At 48.1% G+C, this 19,120-nt stretch overlaps 1 protein-coding gene across 3 annotated transcripts in view; it reads right to left on the bottom strand.

The window, feature by feature from the left end:
• The window catches only part of PALLD (palladin, cytoskeletal associated protein), a 382,006-nt gene that overhangs the window by 204,480 nt on the left and 158,406 nt on the right, over positions 1-19,120 (bottom strand). For all 3 annotated transcript variants that reach the window (XM_018051789.1, XM_018051788.1, XM_018051787.1), the window contains exons 3-6: positions 12,780-12,958; positions 5,713-5,779; positions 4,187-4,292; positions 2,846-2,920 (exon numbers count right to left, since the gene is read on the bottom strand). In XM_018051789.1, the coding sequence (XP_017907278.1) occupies positions 2,846-2,920; positions 4,187-4,292; positions 5,713-5,779; positions 12,780-12,958 (427 nt within the window). The remainder of the gene's footprint in view (positions 1-2,845; positions 2,921-4,186; positions 4,293-5,712; positions 5,780-12,779; positions 12,959-19,120) is intronic.

Here is a 19,120-nt window from a genome sequence, read left to right as displayed (position 1 = left end):
CTCTGGCCCCGTGGAAACCCTGGAAGTCCACAATGTGGGCAGAAGCCGGAAAGTCTAATGAACTCGGTGAGAATTTTGGTGCCAAAGGCCTTTATTGGTAAACGAAAAGGTGAATATTGTTACCTACTTCTGAGTCCATTGTCTCTTCATTCTTAGTTTTAAATGTAGAAAAGATTTTGGTTTTAAATGGACTTCCACTTTCTGATTAGTCCAAAGAGCAGTATTTCGCAGATCAGCAGGGAAGATGTTGCCCTCGGGGTGCAGCTAGTGAGGATGGAGTCATCGGTGTCCCCAGTGTGTCCAGGGAGCATTCACAGCACATTACAGACGCTTCACAAATACTCTTCAAGTGTGAGCTTCCAGACACCTAGGGGCCTCTAGTTTGCTCCTAGGATTGTGCATACTGCTCACACTGGAAAATCACAAAGGTAGGGCCTGGGTAGAAGCCAGGCACGTCACACACACAGGTCTCCGTAGTTTTCCAAGGTCTGACACATGGCTCCTCCTGAGTGAGCTTCTTCTCCTGACCAAAGCCACATCAGCATGGCTGACGTCGGAAGGCTGGTCTGGGGCCCTGGGGATTTGAGGTCCCCAGGAGGGCATCGTGTGCTGTTGGGTCCACCTGGTACCAAGTCTCCCTGCAGGGTCCACGGCTCCAGGGAGAACGCCACCGGGGCAGCCGCTCTCCTGGCCCCGAGCATGTCCCTGGGGCCCATGAGCTGCTGTCCCCACCAGGTCGGCGGCCCCGGCTTCAGCCCCAGGGACCCCCACCAGGGGCGTGGGGGGACACAGATGGAGGTGCCCAAGGACTGGCAGAGCCCAGGCCCCTGAAGGACGGAGCAGGGCAGGGAGGGGCACCGCCCCTAGGGGAAGGGTGCTGCAGGCACCCGCAAGGAGGGAGAGGCCCGCACCACACGCGGGGACAGCCACTCTGCTGTTTGCGAGTTAAAAACTCAGGCTTTAGAAAAATCAGGACTCCTGGTTTCCTTTTATATTAGGCTCCGCGCACGCCTCCTGGCTTCCTTTGGGGTGAAGGGGACACTGTGCTGGGGTCTCTGCCCCAGGAGCTGGGCTGCGCTGCTGGGACAAGGATGGGCTGCGGCTGGCCCAGAAGAGTTCTGCAGCCCTGTGGGAGGAAAGGGAAGTCTCAGGTCCCTCTCCGCCGGGTGCCCCAGGACGGGTGTGACACCTCAGCCCGGAGGTGCGCGGGGCCCTGGCTCCAAACCAACAGCGTTCCGACAACTCAGCAGGTCACATAGGTCACACGGATGGGGCTGCGTGTGAATAGCTCCTGAGCGCCATGTAGTGTTCATGCCGGCCGCTCTGTGAACAACTCCTGCTCTGAGCATGGAAGGATGGATGCCCCCTGCGCTGTTATCCCGACACCGCTCTTCACAAGCGGGATGGGACTTTTTCCTTCTTCGGGTGTTTTATCCTGGGAAGGGGGAGGTGAACCCTCACTGGTGTTGTTGACAACCCTCATTCATTGACTGTGTCCTCTGTGAACATTCTGCAGGAAGAGGTCTTTAACCAAGCTGGCTGCAGGCTGGCTTAGGAGGAAGCATCACTCCCTGGATGAAGACAGAGACTCTTCTCGGTTGTCTTGTGGAAGATTCACAGATCTCAGATAACGGACTACAGAAACCACTGTCACATTCGTCTTCGGTTACTTGGGGTTGATCCTGTAAGGTGGCTGAGGCCAGGGCCCACTTCTGAGGAACCCCTGCCCAGGGAGCCTCGCGTTGCTGGGGCATCTTGTGGGAGCTCTCGGGGCCTCATCTGTCTGTCTGTCCAGGCTTGAGCCAGCCCTGCCATCCTGGCGCTCTGCTCTAGGGAGTCCTGACATGTTAGATCCTAACACCATCTCAGCCTGCCCCTGCAGGAGGACCCTGGCTGCTCTCAGCCACTTTCTAAACCACAAAAGATTTAGAATCAGACTGCCAAGTTCAACAACAAACGTCGGTAAAAACGAGGATCTGTTGGAATTTGAGCTATATTACACTGAACTTAGACTGGCCTGGAGGCATGACTCCTGATAGTATGCTGGTACACAGACATGGGGCACCTCTTCAACTGTGCCTTTTAAATATCTTTCATTCCAAAAATGATACAAGTGAACTTACATACAAAATAGAGACAGACCCACACACTTAGAAAACAAACTCTACTGTTACCAAAGGGGAAGGGTCGGTGGGGGGGATAAATCAGGAGATTGGGACTGCCATGTACAGACTACGGTCTACATAAAATAGATAACCAACAAGAAGCTACTGTATCACACGGGGAACTCTACTCAATATTTTTAAAACTCTATAAGGAAAAAGAATCTGAAAAAAAGTACATGTATAACTGAGTCACTCTGCTGTACACCCGAAACTAACACAGCACTATAAATCAACTCAACTCCAATTATAACATTGATAATTTTCTCAGAAAGAGGTGGGAGGAGACAGAGGAGAAACACCCCAGGGGACCATTTCTGAGCTTAGCTGACCATCATGCCTGGCGATGCAAAACACCCACTGAGACCAACTGAAAATCTGTCCGTTGTGTTTTAAACCATCTACAAACCTTGCTGGGTTCCAGGTTCCCATCCATCATCCTGTCTTCTCTCATGCACTGTTTGGCTTTCCCAGTCTATTCTGACTTCCATCAGGCCCGCCTGTCTCAGACGTTTATATGATCGTGGTCACACAGCATCTGTGCGCTGAGTATCTGTTTAGCCCCACCTCGATAAGAGCCTGTTCATCACTCGTTTTAATGTTTAAAGACTATACATGAGGCCACAGGGGAATGGAATCAAAGGCCCAGAGCAAACTCAGGATGAGACGTGCAGGTGCCTGACCTTGGTGAAGACAGGCGGGAGGCAGGCGGCAGCGGGTCCATCCGGCCGGCAGAGGAACAAGGTGGGGCTGGGGGCCTGGAGGACAGAGGCACGTGGGTCAGACTCGGAACACACAAACCACGAAAAGACGGGCCCACACCGGCGACAGCACGGCCACCGACAGGGCTAAGCATTCACTGCACACCTACCAGTGCCTACACAGCAAGCACGAAACAAGTCCACCGGTTCACAGAACGGTTTCTGCAAACCCCACTCTGCTTTGGGGGTTGACAGGGAGTTTCTACTACACATGCCACCTTGAGTGACTTCTACTGCTTGACTCTTTCCTCGTGTCTCATCTCAGACAGTTCACATACCCAGCATACCACAGAGTACATAAGTAAGAGCTAGTCGCTCAGTCATGTCCGACTCTTTTGCGACCCCATGGACTGTAGGCTGCCAGGCTCCTCTGTCCACGGAACTCTCCAGGCAAGAGTACTGGAGTGGGCTGCCGTTCCCTTCTCCAGGGGATCTTCCCCACCCAGGGATCGAACCCTGGTTTCCCTGCACTGCAGGCAGATTCTTTACCACTGAGCCACCAGGGAGCCCTGTAATTTGTAAAACACCCACGGGCGCTGGCGCTCAGTGGCTGGAGGGTACACTGATGTTCGCTAGACACACTTATGACTCAAGAATGACCTCACGTTGCAAGAGTCTTGGGTTTACAGATGCCCATCATAGCACCAAGGCTAAGTATCACATTTGATTTAGAGACATCTAGATTCTAATTTTTTACTTAAAAAAAGCTTCAGGTCTTCTGTGTTTGCAAAGTGAACTCACTACAATGACCCAGTCATGGGTACTGTTGTTCTTCTTGGATAAAGCAGTCTCACAATGAAAGGAAAGCAGGATGCAAATGCATAGTGAAGTGGAGGAGTCTGAATATTCCTATATTATCTGTTAAGCTCTCAGAGGACAGGTGGACTTCTGAGCTCTATCAGGTGGACTTTGGGGATAAGGCGGACTTTTCTCATTTTCTGCTTTGATTTAGATGAGCTAACGAATTTGGCTACATGAAAGATGGCACGTATGTGAAGGAGAATCAAGCAGTAACAGCCAAGACAGATCCCACTTTATCAGAGGATTAGCTGCGAGAAAAAGCAATTCCCAAAGGAAATGCAGATGTTGATTAATCAGTGGTGTGTCTCAGGTTAAAAATTATTTTTAGTGCATTAAAAGGAAGAACTTATCATTGTCTTTTCTCCCAGTTGTGTGTCCCCTGAGGAGATATTTCAAGGGAGGACTCGTTGGGGTCTCTACACTAAAGAGTCTGACTCTCCTCGGGCTGTGGATAAGGCTCACCTGCTGAACGGGGACTGACAGAGGCTGGATCACAGCTGTGGTCACTCCTGACTTTGGAGATGACGATCCAATGGTCAGGGACACGGAAGTGGTTTTCTTCTGAGCTCTGGAAAGTAAGGAGTAAAGTCTTGGGTCACAACTTCCTAAGCAGGAATTATTCTTTGAAACATTTCCACAGAACAGGCCAGTTTATGTCTGCTCAATCTGCTTCAACTGTAACTGCTTCAGACATGGGGACCCACAACCCATAGTTAGAACAGTGGTGTTCAGTGTCTGTTCAGACGGCCCCACAGTCATCAGCAAAATAAACACACAGATGAAAGTAGCTCATGAACTATGTATCTCAGCTCTTATTAGAAAGCAGAACGTGATGAACTGGAAAATCCTAAAAGATAATACTTAGAAAAGCCCAGTCTATGGCAGTAAGCAGATATGTTTAGGAAATGCTTAGGACCGGGCTTCTATATTTAATTCAAAGTTCTGGTGGTTGGTTTTCAGTACAGCAACTCCTCTTCATTCCCGTTAACCATTGTGTAAAGTTGAGAATGTCTTGGACTGTGGTCTTTTCTTAGTGCATAAAAGTTAAGAGTTGTTTCTAGGCCCAATTTTGCTAAGTCACAGGCTATGTAATCTCAAGTGAGTCATGTAACTTCACTAAACTTGAGATCCTTGCCTGAATGCACAGGTGGCTGAGTATGTGATCTTATTAAGAGCCCTTTAAAATGCTCAGTTAGCACTCAGTCATGTCTCTTTGCCACGCTGTGGACTGCAGCCCACCAGGCTCCTCTGTCCATGGGATTCTCCAGGCAAGAACACTGGAGTGGGTTGCCATGCCCGCCTCCAGGGGAGCTTCCCAGCCCAGGGATCAACCCATGTCTCCTGCATTGGCAGGCAGATTCTTTACCACTCAGCCACCAGGGAGGCCCCTTTAACATGAATGGTCAGTGATAATTTGATGCTGAATGGCTGTGATTGTTATGTATATACTAGTAAATCAAACAAATTTATTAGCACCGTCTCAAATTCATGGAGTTTTATACAAAACGTTGCTAGATTTTATCTTTGCAAAATAATTAAGATCCTAAATATTACTAACAATCCCTATGTCTCTGTAGGGAGAATTAAATTTTGAGATTTCCATGACATGATCTAACTGGAGATACACTTTATCCAAATGGACATCTATTTCTAGCCTAATTAGATATTTTCTAATTTATGTGATAAGTTGTCATTTACATTTCAGTAATGATTTAAGTAATTTTCTCTCAATGTGACTGCCCCTTCCACACATTTATAAGCAGTCAGTTGTCACTGGAACTAATGTTGTGGATGGTTAGATTTTGGGACATGGATGATGCAATGCAGGTTTCAAAGTTCAAAAGTCAAAGAGTATGTTCCAGGTTCAAGCATCTGATCTCTGACTGACATCAGCTGACCTCTGCCTTCAGTGCACAACACAAGTGGCGTCACTGAGCCCCAGTCTGCTGACATCTTCTACTTAAACTGACGGGATCGTACACACTTACTGTGGCATGGCTCCAGGTTTCGATCTGAAAGCTAAACTTTCACTGTCAGAATCTGTTGAACTGGCACCTGAGTGAGAAAAAAAAAAATAAAGATGTAGGTCTATAACCTATTAACAAATAACAAAGATCTATATCCCCTTCCAAGGGTAATATTCTTCATTCAGACAGTAACATACAGTCTTACTTTGAAATAGAGAATGTTTCATACCATTTTTACTTAGGCTGTTTTTTCAGATAATCAGTTTAAAAAAGAAATATTGAAAAGCTTTCTTCAAATCAGTATGTGTTTGGTGTCAGATTTATTATTAGTTTCATTTTGTCCCTTTGGGTATTGTAACCATACTTTTAAATGGCTTAAAAACTATGGAATCAATGTGTGTGTGTCTGTGTGTAAAGACAGCCATGGTCTTAACCTTCAGCTCTTTCCAGCAGATTGCAAGGTAGCAGTAGCAGTGTGTGTCCTCAGTCGTGTCCGACTCTTTTGCGCCATCATGGAGTGTAGCTCACCAGGCTCCTCTGTCCATGGGATTCTCCAGGCAAGAACACTGGAGTGGGCTGCCACTTCCTCCTCCAGGGGATCTTTCCAACCCAGGGACTGGACCTGTGTGTCTTGTATCTCATGCATTGGCAGGAGGATTCATTACCACTGTGTCACCTGGAAGCCCAGATTACATGGTCTGGATTATCAACACCTTCACTCATTGATGAGGAGATGCTTTCTGACTCTGATCAGTTGGAACTTGACTGTGGCTTCACTTGTGAATGGGGAGGGGTCTCTAAATTTGGATCATACCCTCCCAAGTTCATTCGCTTCATTGCTGTGTTTAAATTAAGGGTCACCTCGTTGGGTTTTCAGGCCAAAAGCAGGCTGTACTTGTACTTGTACATTTTAATGCTCATGTATTTTGTGACAAGAGATTTTAGGTGACATTTAGAATTAACTGTGATGGTTAGAAGTACATTCTTGATAATTCCTTTATGAGACATATTTAACATGAGTTATTTAAATTATCTATTTATAATATCTTAAAGTAAAATAATATATGCTTATAGAAAAGTAAAGCTGGGACAGATTGAAGGCAAAAGGAGAAGGAGGTGAAAGAGGATGAGATGGTTAGATGGCATCACTGACTCCATAGTCGTGAATTTGAGCAAGCTTTGGGAGACAGTGAAGGACAGGGGAGCCTGGGGTCCTGCAGTCCATGGGGTTGCAAAGAATTGGACACGGCTGAGTGACTGAACAACACAGCAGGAGAGTAACCAAGCAGCACAGAACCGTGTGACATCAGAGTGCACACCAGTACATCCCGTCCCTGATGCCATCCTGCACACGCTAACAGTCTGGCTGTACTTTTCAGACAAACTGAGTGTATTAGCAAGCGTACAGTGGACCGCCCTGTTATCAGTGGGGGATACATTCCAAGACTCCAAAACCATGGACAGCACCAAACCCTGTCGATGGTATTTTCCCTATACAGACATACCTAAGATAAAGTGTAGTTTGCAACTCGGGCACAGTAAGAGTTGAACAACAATAACTAATGGTTAGACAGAACAACTGTACCAATGTAATCATATTACAGTTATAATAATGACAAAGGTATATGACTATGGTATCTCTCCCTCTTAGAATATCTCATTGTATAAACTTAATGCCTTCACACACTGGCTGTAAATTTTAGGGTTTCAGACACAATAGCAAAACAATGTGGATTTCTTCTGCCTTCTTCACTGCCTTATGGATTGAAGGGTCATTCTCACCATCCATCTTGGCAACCTCAGCATATGGTTTTCTCCCCTTTTCTCACTAACTCTCACCTTTCACTTAAAGGAACCCTGTGCAGCTTCCCTGTGGCATGTCCAAACTGCCAGCATCGCTCCCCTGGTGCTGTGGGGCCATTTTTAGTAAAATTATGGTTAGTAAACACAAGCCCTGGGCCCTCAGTCTGACAACCTCGGTGACTGACAGGCGGGACAGGGATAACTCACGGCCCAGGGGCTGAAGCTGAAGTGAACAATCTCAACACTGCTCAGACGGTGCAAAATTCAACAGTGGTCAACTGTTTACTTCTGGAACTTTCCACTTAATATTTTCACTTTCCCTGATGAGGGGAGACTGTATATCTGTGCACGTATTTGCACAAACAGAATTGCACTACCTGTGTCTCTGCAGTTGGCTGTCTACCTACAGACAGCAGCTTCTCAGCTGTTACTGAGGGTGAGCGCCCTGCTCAGGTAATGGTGGGTGTTCGCTGTCCTGCACCTACTGAAGCCCTCGCTCCAGAGCCAGGGCTCTGCAACAAGAGTAACCACCCCGGTGAGACGCCCGCACAGCACAGCTAGAGAGGAGCCCCCGCTCACCACAACTACAGAGGAGCCCGCACAGCAACAAGGACTCAGGTCAGCCAAAAGTGCATAAATAAATTAGTATTTTTTAAAAAAACAGACAAGCCTTTGGAGCTTTTTAAAAGAAAAAAACATGAAGCAATTATTGAAGGGCACCACTTCGTCCAATGTGTCTGCACTTCAAGCGTCACTCTTCCTGGTTAACCGCACTGCTCAAACTCAGAAGCCCCTTCCTACTGGCGAGGAGCTGATCCTGCCTGCTGCTAAGGACATCGGTCCTGAACTTTCAGGAGACGCTGCAGCTTAATTCCTCCTTGGCCAGTACAGTAACTAGACGAGCTGATGAAACAGCAGAGGGTGCTGGGGCAGGTGGTGGGGGGGTGAGTGAATCCCCGTGGAACGCAGTCCAGGCTGACGAGTCTGCTGACGTGGGCAACGGACAGCAGTGCTTGTTTCTGGGCTATATGTTTTCCAGGAGGATGTGCAAGCGGACAGGCTACCTGCACTTTTGTTGCCAGCCAGCACCACAGCCGCTGGATGACTATGTATCAGGAAACGGAGTGGGTCACTGCGTGACAGTACACGCTGTATCGGCATATACACGGATGCAGCGGCTGCCGAGACTGGAAGGCTTTCTGGTTTCACTACTCGGTCAGACTTTGCTTCTGGATATGTCTATCTCCTGTGTCATCCACAGAGAACCGAACGCTGGCTAGCCAGAAAATGTCACCCGAACATAACAGTGCTTTGCAGGACGTGATTAAAAGGACCAACCACACTAAATTACATGCCCTTAACTCACATCTGTTGGCACAGCCCTGTGAGGAGATGAATGCTCAGCACACACATCTGCTCTTGTGCACAGAAGAGGGAGGGCTTTCTAAAGGCAGGCCCTGGCCAGTCTCTGAGGTATGAGAGCCACTCCAGAGACTTAGAAAAACTGTCACTGCTGGCAGCACATACCTGTGACACAGAGTGGGTCGCAAACCTTGCTCACTTGTGTGACATATTCAGCCTGTTCAATGAACGCATTTTATCACTTCAGCTGTGCTCAAGTTGGTAGAGAAAGTAGCTGTGTTCAGAACAAACTGGAATCACGAGGGCAACAATTGAGGATTGGGAGTATGGACAATTCAAACATTAGCAGAGATTCTGAAAGAGACTGAGCCACAGCCTTCTTTCTCCCAGCTAGAGTATGATCACCTATCTCAGCTTTTCAAAGGAGTTTGAGCATTACTTTCCAACCACAAAAGACCCGGGAGCTGGGAAGGAACGGACCCATGACCAATCTGTGAACAGGCCAGGCGAGTCAACTTTGTCCATCCTAGAAGATCAACTGCTTGAGGCTGCAAATGGTGGCGGCCTTAAGAGTACATCTGATACAACTTCAAATCTCCAGCCATTCTAGATTAAAGTGAAGGTGGAATATGCTGAGGTTTCTACAAAAGTACCAAAAAGCCTGCTTCCGTTTCCAATGTCCCATCTTCGTGAAGCAGGGCTTTCTGACAGCAACCGAAACGAGATGATGGAGTAGACCGGACGTGAGAACACACTCTGGGTGTTCCTGTCACTCCCACTGCCCCTAGATGGGACCATCCAGGTGCAGGAAAACAAGCTCAGGGTTCCCACCGATTCTGCACTACGGTGAGTGTGTGGTTATTTCATTATATATCACAATGTAATACTAACAAGGAAATAAAGTGCACAATAAATGTGATGCACTTGAATCATCCCAAAACCACCCCCACCCCTGACCCTCAGAAAACTGTCTTCCACGGTACAGGTCCCTGGGGCCAAAAGCGTTGGGGACTTGAGCACCCTGGGTACCACCGTGAAACTGTTGACAGCGGCTGCGCACAGCCCACACACTGCTGGGGGAGTCCGTTTCCTTCTCCCTTCCCAGACTTTGTCCCCTGGCACCGTACTCTGTCTCCCTCTGCAGGGTCTGTTTTCTCTCTTGGACTATTTTCACAGCAGGGAAAGGAAGCCTTTCACACAGACTCTAGTAAGCCTACTATGAAAACCAACAAGCAAACAGACGGCAGAAAGCATCCTGACCCCGTGCTCCTGTCCAAATTCTGGCCCCTGCCCTGCGGCATCTGGGCAGGACCTCTGGGCGCCACCCAGGCATCCCCACGTTTCCTTCCATGTCCGAGGACCTCGGTGCACCGGTCCCTCCAGTGCTCACGGCCCCTCTTGTTGAAATTGCCATCAGCACCCGTAGCTGTGTGTCCTCGTCCTTCGCGAGAGACCTCCCGCAATGGGGGCCTGAGTCGGCCGGCTCTCCCTCCCTGCCTCCTCAAACACTGACCTGCTCCACCCGCCCAGGGCCCCCGCTTTGCTCCCTGGCCAGCACCTCCTTGCCCTGGTGCACCCAGGTTGGGGGTCATCCTCGGCTCAGACGGTCCATCTGGTCCTGTGCCCTGGGCCACCATCTACCTCCTGAAGCTTCCAGGACATGTCCTCACCCCGGGCAGTAACTATACCCACACATTCCCCTGCCCACCTGTGTCCACTCAGCTGTCTAGAGGGCCATGCACACAGGTCACCCACTCCCCTCTGTGCCCAACTCCCCATCTTCCCTTCTCACTGGTGGGCCACGTCGTCCACACCAATGGAGAAGCCAAAACCCCTGGGTCTGCTGGCTGCCGTGACCCCTCAGCCCGCGCCTGCCCCAGCACGTGGCTGTGGAGCCTGACCGCCTCTCCCTCTGTCTACACAGCATGCTTCCCCAGTACCACCATCTTTGCTCAGGCCTGCTGCAGCACGCGTCTTACTGGGCTCCCGATTACAAGCAAACTTCAGTTTAAAAACAGAAATCGGGTACTCTGACTTTTCAGTGTAAACCTTCACTAGTGATGATTTTATGTAGAGTAACGGCCAGCTTGCCGACGGCGCCCACAAGGCCCCACATCCCGTGTGAGCTGGCCACCGCCCAGCTGCCCCCTCTGCTCCAGGACACACGCGCTGCTCCTGCAGCGATCCCCCGACCCATGCCCCCACATCTGGGGCACCTTCCCTTCGGCCTTCCCAACACTTTCTCTCAGAGTTGGGACTGAGGGCAGATGCCACCCCTCAGAAAGACCTCCCGACTTTCCCCCGCCACCTCTGCTTTCTTCCAGGCTTGCTGGGGGCAGGCCCTTCCCCTCCTGGAGCATTCCTGAGCAAGGGCAGAGGCGTAGCCTGTCCAGCAAGGGTCCCCACCCAGCACCCAGACCTCTGCCTGCCCTCCAGGGGCCTCTCGGGGAGCACATGGCCACTGCCCCAAAGCTCAGTGATGTCCTGAGATGTTGCAGACGCACATCCCAGGCCTGTGCTGGGTGGGCTGATGACCAAGCAGCCCCAAGATCCTGAGTCCACCTGTGTCTTCCTCTGTGGCTGCTAAGAAGGGGTTACACTGCCTGGGTCTAGTCCCTGAGGCTCAGGTAAGTGTGTGTGTGTGTGTGTGTGTGTGTGTGTGTGTGTGTGTGTGTGTGTGAGTGTGTGTCTGTGAGAGACAGTGTGTGTGTGTGTGTGTTTCTGTGTGTGCGTGAGAGACAGAGTGTGTGTGAGGTCTGGAGCTCTGCGAGTCTCCCTAAGCAGCAGTTTCCCAGCCACAGAACGGGGTGATTTTCCTAAGCACTAAATGAGATAATCCATGTAGAAATGAAGACCAGTGCCTGGTTCCCACCCAACACAAGGAGAAAAAGTTCATCACTGTTTTTAAGCTGAAATTTTCTCACTACCATTCTAAAATTTCATGCACAAGACAGTGAGATTTAGACAGTTTCCAACCAGTAGGCCGTTACACTTTTAGGGAAGGTTTTGTTGAGGTTTCTGAATCTATAAGAAATTTCCTAGACTCTGGTAACCAGCCCCATACTGTACGCAGAAAGCAACAGCAACAAGGTTCAGGAAACAACAGAGACACCCCAAGCCTCATGGAGTAAGGAACGCAGAACCATCCTTTCCATTCAGTCATAAGAGGAGCCCAAGACTTTGTGTGAAATTCTCTCCCATCTCATGTAATTATTCTTAGAGATATAAATAAACCAAAATCAGGCTTTAAAAAAGCTATCGCCCTGACTTCACGGGGGCAAGGAGCAGTTTCCTACAGCGCTTTTCAGGAGGCTCTTTCATCTGGTTCCACCCAGACCACTCCTCCCATCAGCACCAGGATCTGAAGCCGGACCCGTGACCACACGTGGCCTGTGTAACTGGGGGTGTTTCCCCATGTTAAGTAGCTCATGCAGGGACCCCCAAGGCAGAACAGGACTGCAGAGTGGGGGGCTGCCATGCTAAAGACCACATTCAGTGAAATCAAGTTACAGACAATGGCATCCAGGGTCAGACCCTGAAAGAGGTCTACAATTAATAAAAACAAGAATATTCGAAAATATTCAATCCTTTAACTTTCCCATGAATGATATCCTAAGTCTTTAGAGCTGAACATTGGTTGACAGATCTAGTACTTCAGTATGTTCCCATTCTTTATCTACCAGAGAAACTGAACGTAAGTCGGATATTTAGTGTTAAGAATCTAAGTTCATGTGGCTGAAATGTTTTAAATGAAAAGGAACCAACGCTGACGTCAGGCATCATGGATGTGCGCCCAGGTGTCAGAACAACTCATTTACCCATAAAGCTTCTGGGGCAACTGAGGTTTCATTCATGAAGTTGGAAAATCACGTTCATAAGAAGTGATGGGTCCCCTCTCACCCACACCCTGTACCCCTGGGTACCTTCGATGAACACCTCGGCGGAGGTGCTGTCGGAGCCGCTGGGGTTCGTGGCCAGGCAGGTGTAGCGCCCCGTGTCGTCCTCGAAGGCCTCGGCAATGACCAGGGTGTGTAGGTCACCCCCGTCCCAGAGGATCTGGATGTCCGGACTGCTGCGTAGCTCAGTCCCCTCACAGAACCATCTGCCGACCAACAGGAGTTGCAAGATGGGAGGGAGAAAAGGAAACGAGAGGTTTACAACAATAAAGCACTAGCAAGAGGTGAGAGGCTGTGTAATGAGATGCTTGTTTGATAAAAAGAGACTCGAGTTCCTGATATCACTGAACACTGTTACATTTGGGACAATGAAATGCATGGCTAGACTGCTCCCCTGGGTCTTCATCATAAAGTGTCTTGTAATTTCATCAACCTGGAACGAAGGGAACATTATCAAGCTGGGAAAGCGCCAGTTACAAACTGAAAGGAACACAAATTCCAAGGGCCTTATAAATTGTTATCACTAATGCCTCTTGCACCTGTTACAATTTCATCTACTGTTCTTCTCTAGAAAAAAATATGAAAGTGACAAGAACATGGCACTCAAAAGATGTGATATGTCCAGGGAGACTGAGGGGCTCACTACAGCCCCGGGCAGCAGCGTGCCTGCCGAGCTGCCAGCTGGGCAGATTGATACCCCCCACGGCACTGCTACTTGGAGACCTCTCCAGCGGCACACCCAGGGGTGTGGGCAGGGGCCATGGTGGGCTGTGATTCATTCTTGCCGGTCTTACCCCTTTCCATCCGCTGGGTCTATGATGGGGGAGGCGGCAAGAGGCAGGACCATTTTCATGAGGGTTCCTCCTCACATGCCACGCACCCCAAACTCTCAACAGGACTTTCACCAAAAAAATAAAATAAAATAATGAAGCTTCCCTGACCCCCTCCCCTCAAAATGAGATTTAAAGAAATATGAAGGAACACCCACCAACAACTAAAAGGACTGACAACTGTCCAGTTAGCTCCTAATCAGCATTAGAGATTTTCTGAGTCTGAAGCTCTAGAAAATTCTTTGGACTTGGCTTCCTTTTCATGTCACTGAAGACTAGCCTTTTCTGCACTTAGACAGCATACTATAGATATGTCTGTATTAAATCTAAAAGCAAAGGTAATAAATTGAAGAAAGCAGGGAAAACCACTAGACCATCAGGTATGACCTAAATAAAATCCCTTACGACTATTCAGTGAAAGTGAGAAATAGATTCAAGGGATTAGATCTGATAGACAGAGTGCTTGATGAACTATGGATGGAGGTTTATGACACTGTACAAGAGGCAGTGATCAAGAATATCCCCAAGAAAAAGAAATGAAAAAAGGCAAAATGGTTGTCTGACAAGGCCTTACAAATAGTTGTGAAAAGAAGAGAAGCTAAAGGCAAAGGAGAAAAGGAAAGATATACCCATTTAAATGCAGAGTTCCAAAGAATAGCAAGGAGAGATAAGAAAGCCTTCTTCAGTGATCAATGCAAAGAAATAGAGAAAAATAATAGAATGGGAAAGATTAGAGTTCTCTTCAAGAAAATTGGAGATACCAAGGGAACATTTCATGCAAAAATGGGCACAATAAAGGACAGAAATGGTATGGACCTAACAGAAGCAGAAGATATTAAGAAGAGGTGGCAAGAATACACAGAAGAACTATACAATAAAGATCTTCATGACTCAGATATCACAATGGTGTGATCACTCACCTAGAGCCAGACATCCTGGAATGCAAAGTCAAGTGGGCCTTAGGAAGCATCACTACAAACAAAGCTAGTGGAGGTGATGGAATTCCAGTTGAGTTATTTCAAATTCTAAAAGATGATGCTGTGAAAGTGCTGCACTCGATATGCCAGCAAATTTGGAAAACTCAACAGTGGTCACAGGACTAGAAAAGGTCAGTTTTCATTCCAATCCCAAAGAAAGGCAATGCCAAAGAATGCTCAAACTACCGCACAATTGCATTCATCTCACACGCTAGTAAAGTAATGCTCAAAATTCTCCAAGCCAGGCTTCAATAGTATGTGAACCATGAACTTCCAGATGCTCAAGCTGGATTTAGAAAAGGCAGAGAAACCAGAGATCAAATTACCAACATCTGTTGGATCATCGAAAGAGCAAGAGAGTTCCAGAAAAACATCTGCTTCTGCTTTACTGACTATGCCAAAGCCTTTGACTGTGTGGATCACAACAAACTGTGGAAAATTCTTCAGGAGATGGGAATACCAAACCACCTTACCTGACTCCTGAGAAATCTGTATGCAGGTCAAGAAGCAACAGTTAGAACTGGACATGGAACAACAGACTGGTTCCAGACAGGAAAAGGAGTACGTCAAGGCTGTAGGGGAGAAGGCAATGGCACCCCACTCCAGTACTCTTGCTTGGAAAATCCCATGGATGGAGAAGCCTGGTAGGCTGCAGTCCATGGGGTCGTTAAGAGTTGGACACCACTGAGCAACTTCACTTTCACTTTTTACTTTCATGTATTGGAGAAGGAAATGGCAACCCACTCCAGTGTCCTTGCCTGGAGAATCCCAGGGACGGGGGAATCTGGTAGGCTGCCGTCTATGGGGTCACACAGAGTTGGACATGACTGAAGTGACTTAGCAGCAGCAGCAAGGCTGTAGATTGTCACCCTGCTTATTTAACTTATATGCAAAATACACTATGAGAAACACTGGGCTGGATGAAGCACAAGCTGGAATCAAGATTGCCGGGAGAAATATCAATAACCTCAGATATGCAGATGACACCACCCTTATGGCAGAAAGTGAAGAAGAACTAAAGAGCCTCTTGATGAAAGTGAAAGAGGAGAGTGAAAAAGTTGGCTTAAAGCTCAACATTCACAAAAGTAAGATTGTGACATCTGGTCCCATCACTGGGCAAATAGATGGGAAAACAATGGAAACAGTGACAGACTTTATTTTGGGGGGCCCCAAAATCACTGCAGATGGTGACTGCAGCTGTGAAATTAAAAGACACTTGTTCGTTGGAAGAAAAGTTATGACCAACCTGGACAGCTTATTAAAAAACAGAAACGTTACTTTGCCAACAAAGGTCCATCTAAAAGCTACGGTTTTTCCAGTAGTCATGTGTGGATGTGAGAGTTGGACCATAAAGAAAGCTGAGTGCTGAAGAACTGATGCTTTTGAACTGTGGTGTTAGAGAAGACTCTCGAGAGTCCCTTGGACTGCAAGGAGATCCAATGAGTCAATCCTAAAGGAAATCAGTCCTGTATATTCATTGGAAGGAGTGGTACTGAAGCTGAAACTCCAATACTTTGGCCACCTGATGCGAAGACCTAACTCATTAAAAAGACCCTGATGCTGGGGCAGATTGAAGGCAAGAGAAGGGGACAACAGAGAATGAGATGGTTGGATGGAATCACGGACTCAATTGACATGAGTTTGAGTGAGCTCCGGGAGTTGGTGATGGACAGCGAGGCCTGTGTGCCGCAGTTCATGGGGTTGCAAAGAGTTGGACACGACTGAGCAAATGAACTAACTGGACTGAAAGATAATAAGATAAATCAGTCTGCTAGTACTCAGTAACCACAGAAACTATACTAAAAAAAAAAAAAAAAAAGCACAGGATACTTAGAAAAAAACAGCCATGACTTTGGGAATTAAAAACCATTTGAAAAACCAGCCAATTGAGCAATCATGTAATGCAAAGCATACTGCTTTTGAGGCAGTTGAGAAGGGCAGTATTCCTTGATTCTGGGCAGTTGGTGGTTTCCTGTTTCCAAAAAGTCCTGGAGAACATTCCAGCCTAGAACGGGCCTCACTCCCGAGGACTGACGGTGGCTTCGGTATCGCTCGACCTGCAGTCTTCTCATTGGCCTTGTCACGACTGGCATGCCGAGGGCTCCTTCTCTGGCCCATCAGGTGAGTGCATTTGGCCCTGCCCTGCATGAACCACACCCTCAGCTTCGCTCGCTATGGTCCCCTTTCCTGTAACTTGGGCCCGGCTTCTTCTGTCACACTCCTGTAGCATCCTGCCTGGATTGCTTGTTCCCCATGCAGCCCTCAAGCATTTCCTGCTTCCCCTCTCCTTTCAGGAGCTCTCTCCTCACCCTCTGTGCTCATCCCACCCTGGGGCGACTCTCCCCACAACCAAGTGAACGGTGCCTTCAGCACATTGAAGTCTCCAGAGCACAGGCTGGCTGGGTGCCCTCCGTGTGAATGGCACTGTGCTAAGAGCCAGAGGCCCTGGGAGGGGTCATGCCCCGTGGACTCTGGAACCAGCCAGAGTCTAGGTATCTGTATGGCACCTCGAGTGTGTTAACCATCCATAAAAAGATAACTGTCAGAGGAACAATGGAGCATGAAAAACATGCAATAAAGGTTTAAAAGAAATGACAGTTAATCACCCTGGTCAGACCTGCTCCATGGGGACAGCTCGGCTGGCACCCTGATCTCGTGCAGCACACTGCCTACAGGCCCCCACCAGCCTCCCCATGGCCCTGAGCCAGGAAATGGTTTTCATGTTTTTAACGGTTAGGAAAAACTCAGAAGAATAATAGTTTGTGACACGTGGAAGTTACATAGAGGACAGATTGAGAGTCTGTAAGTTTGAGGAAGAGAAACTAAAGAACCTCTTGATGAAAGTTAAAGAGGAGAGTGAAAAAGCTGGCTTGAAACTCAACATTCAAAAAAAAACTAAGATCATGGCATCCAGTCCCATCACTTCATGGCAAATAGAGAAACAGTGGAAACAGTGACAGACTATTTTCTTGGGCTCCAAAAGCACCGCAGATGGTGGTTGCAGCCATGAAATTAAAAGATGCTTGCTCCTTGGAGGAAAAGCAATGACTAACCTAGACAGCACATTAAAGAGCAGAAACACTACTTTGCCGACAAAGGTCTGTCTAGTCAAAGCTATGGTTTTTCAAGCAGTCATATATGGATGTGAGAGTTGGGTCATAAAGAAAGCTGAGCACCAAAGAATTGATGCTTTTGAACTGTGGTGTTGAAGAAGATGCTCGAGAGTCCCTTGGACAGCAAGATCAAACTAGTCACTCCTAAAGGAAATCACTCCTGCATATTCATTGGAAGGACTGATATTGAAGCTGAAGCTTTGGCCATTTGATGAGAAGAGCTGACTCAATGGAAAAGACCCTGATGCTGGGAAAGATTGAGGGCAGCAAGAGAAGGGGATTGCAGAGGATGAGGTGGTTGGATGGTATCCCCGACTTGATGGACATGAGTTTGAGCCAGCTCCGGGAGTTGGTGATGTACAACAGGGAGGCCTGGTATGCTGCACTCCATGGGGTCACAAAGAGTCAGACACGACTGAACAACTGAACTGAAGTTTTGGGGGCTCAGAGCCGTGCCCCTGCACTCACCCGGTGTCTATGGCAGCCTTCATGCTGCAGCGACACCTGGGTCATTGGGACAGACTGCATGGCCCACAAACCCTGAAACAGTTACCATACGGATTTTATAGGAAAACTGTGATCCCCGGGCCAGCAGCATCAGCACCATTTGGGAGCTTGTTAGAAATGCAGTATCTCTGGAGGTTCCTGAGAAAAGTAAAAAGAGAGCTACCTATGACCTAGCAACCCCACTCCTGTGCATCCATCCAGAGGAAGCTCTAATTCCACACAATGCATACACTGCAACACTCACTGCAGCAAGATTCACCGACTGTGAGCCTCAACGCCCGCCGACAGGCGAATGGATAGCGAGGATGTGGTACACACACACAATGGAGCCTTATGAGTCTCAAAGAAGAGTGAAACAATGCCGTCTGCAGCAACACAGCGTGACCTGGAGATAAGCACACTAAGTCAGGCCAGGAAGAGAAGACAGGTGCCACACGGCATCACCTGCATGTGGAGTCCACAGTATGACCCAAATGCACCTGCCTACACAACGGAAACAGAGTCCTGGACACAGAGAACAGAGCTGCGCTTGCCAAGGGGCAGGGCTGGTGGAGGGCTGGATGTGGAGGGTGGGATTAGAAGACGTAAGCTTTTATACACGAGATGGATAAACAACAAAGTCCTACTACACAGCACACAGAACTATATTCAATACCCTGGGATGAACCATAATAGAAAAGAATGTAAAAATGTGTGTGTGTGTATATATATATATTCACACACATATAACTGAATCATTTGACTGTACAGCAGAAATTAACACAACATTAACATACTTCAATACAAAGTTAAAAAAATTACTAAATTTAAAACAATGTAGAATCTAGAACCTCACCCCAAACCCACTGAGACAGCTTGGACCTTGGTGATTCACATGGACATAAGGGGTGGAAGTTCTGGTCTGCCACGAGTCTGCCAGCCTGATCACGGGGCCCCAGCTC

Source organism: Capra hircus, chromosome 8 (assembly GCF_001704415.2).
Source record: "Capra hircus breed San Clemente chromosome 8, ASM170441v1, whole genome shotgun sequence".
Taxonomy (NCBI): domain Eukaryota; kingdom Metazoa; phylum Chordata; class Mammalia; order Artiodactyla; family Bovidae; genus Capra; species Capra hircus.
Note: the sequence above shows the minus strand (reverse complement) of the source record. Positions and strands in the feature narration are given on the sequence as shown.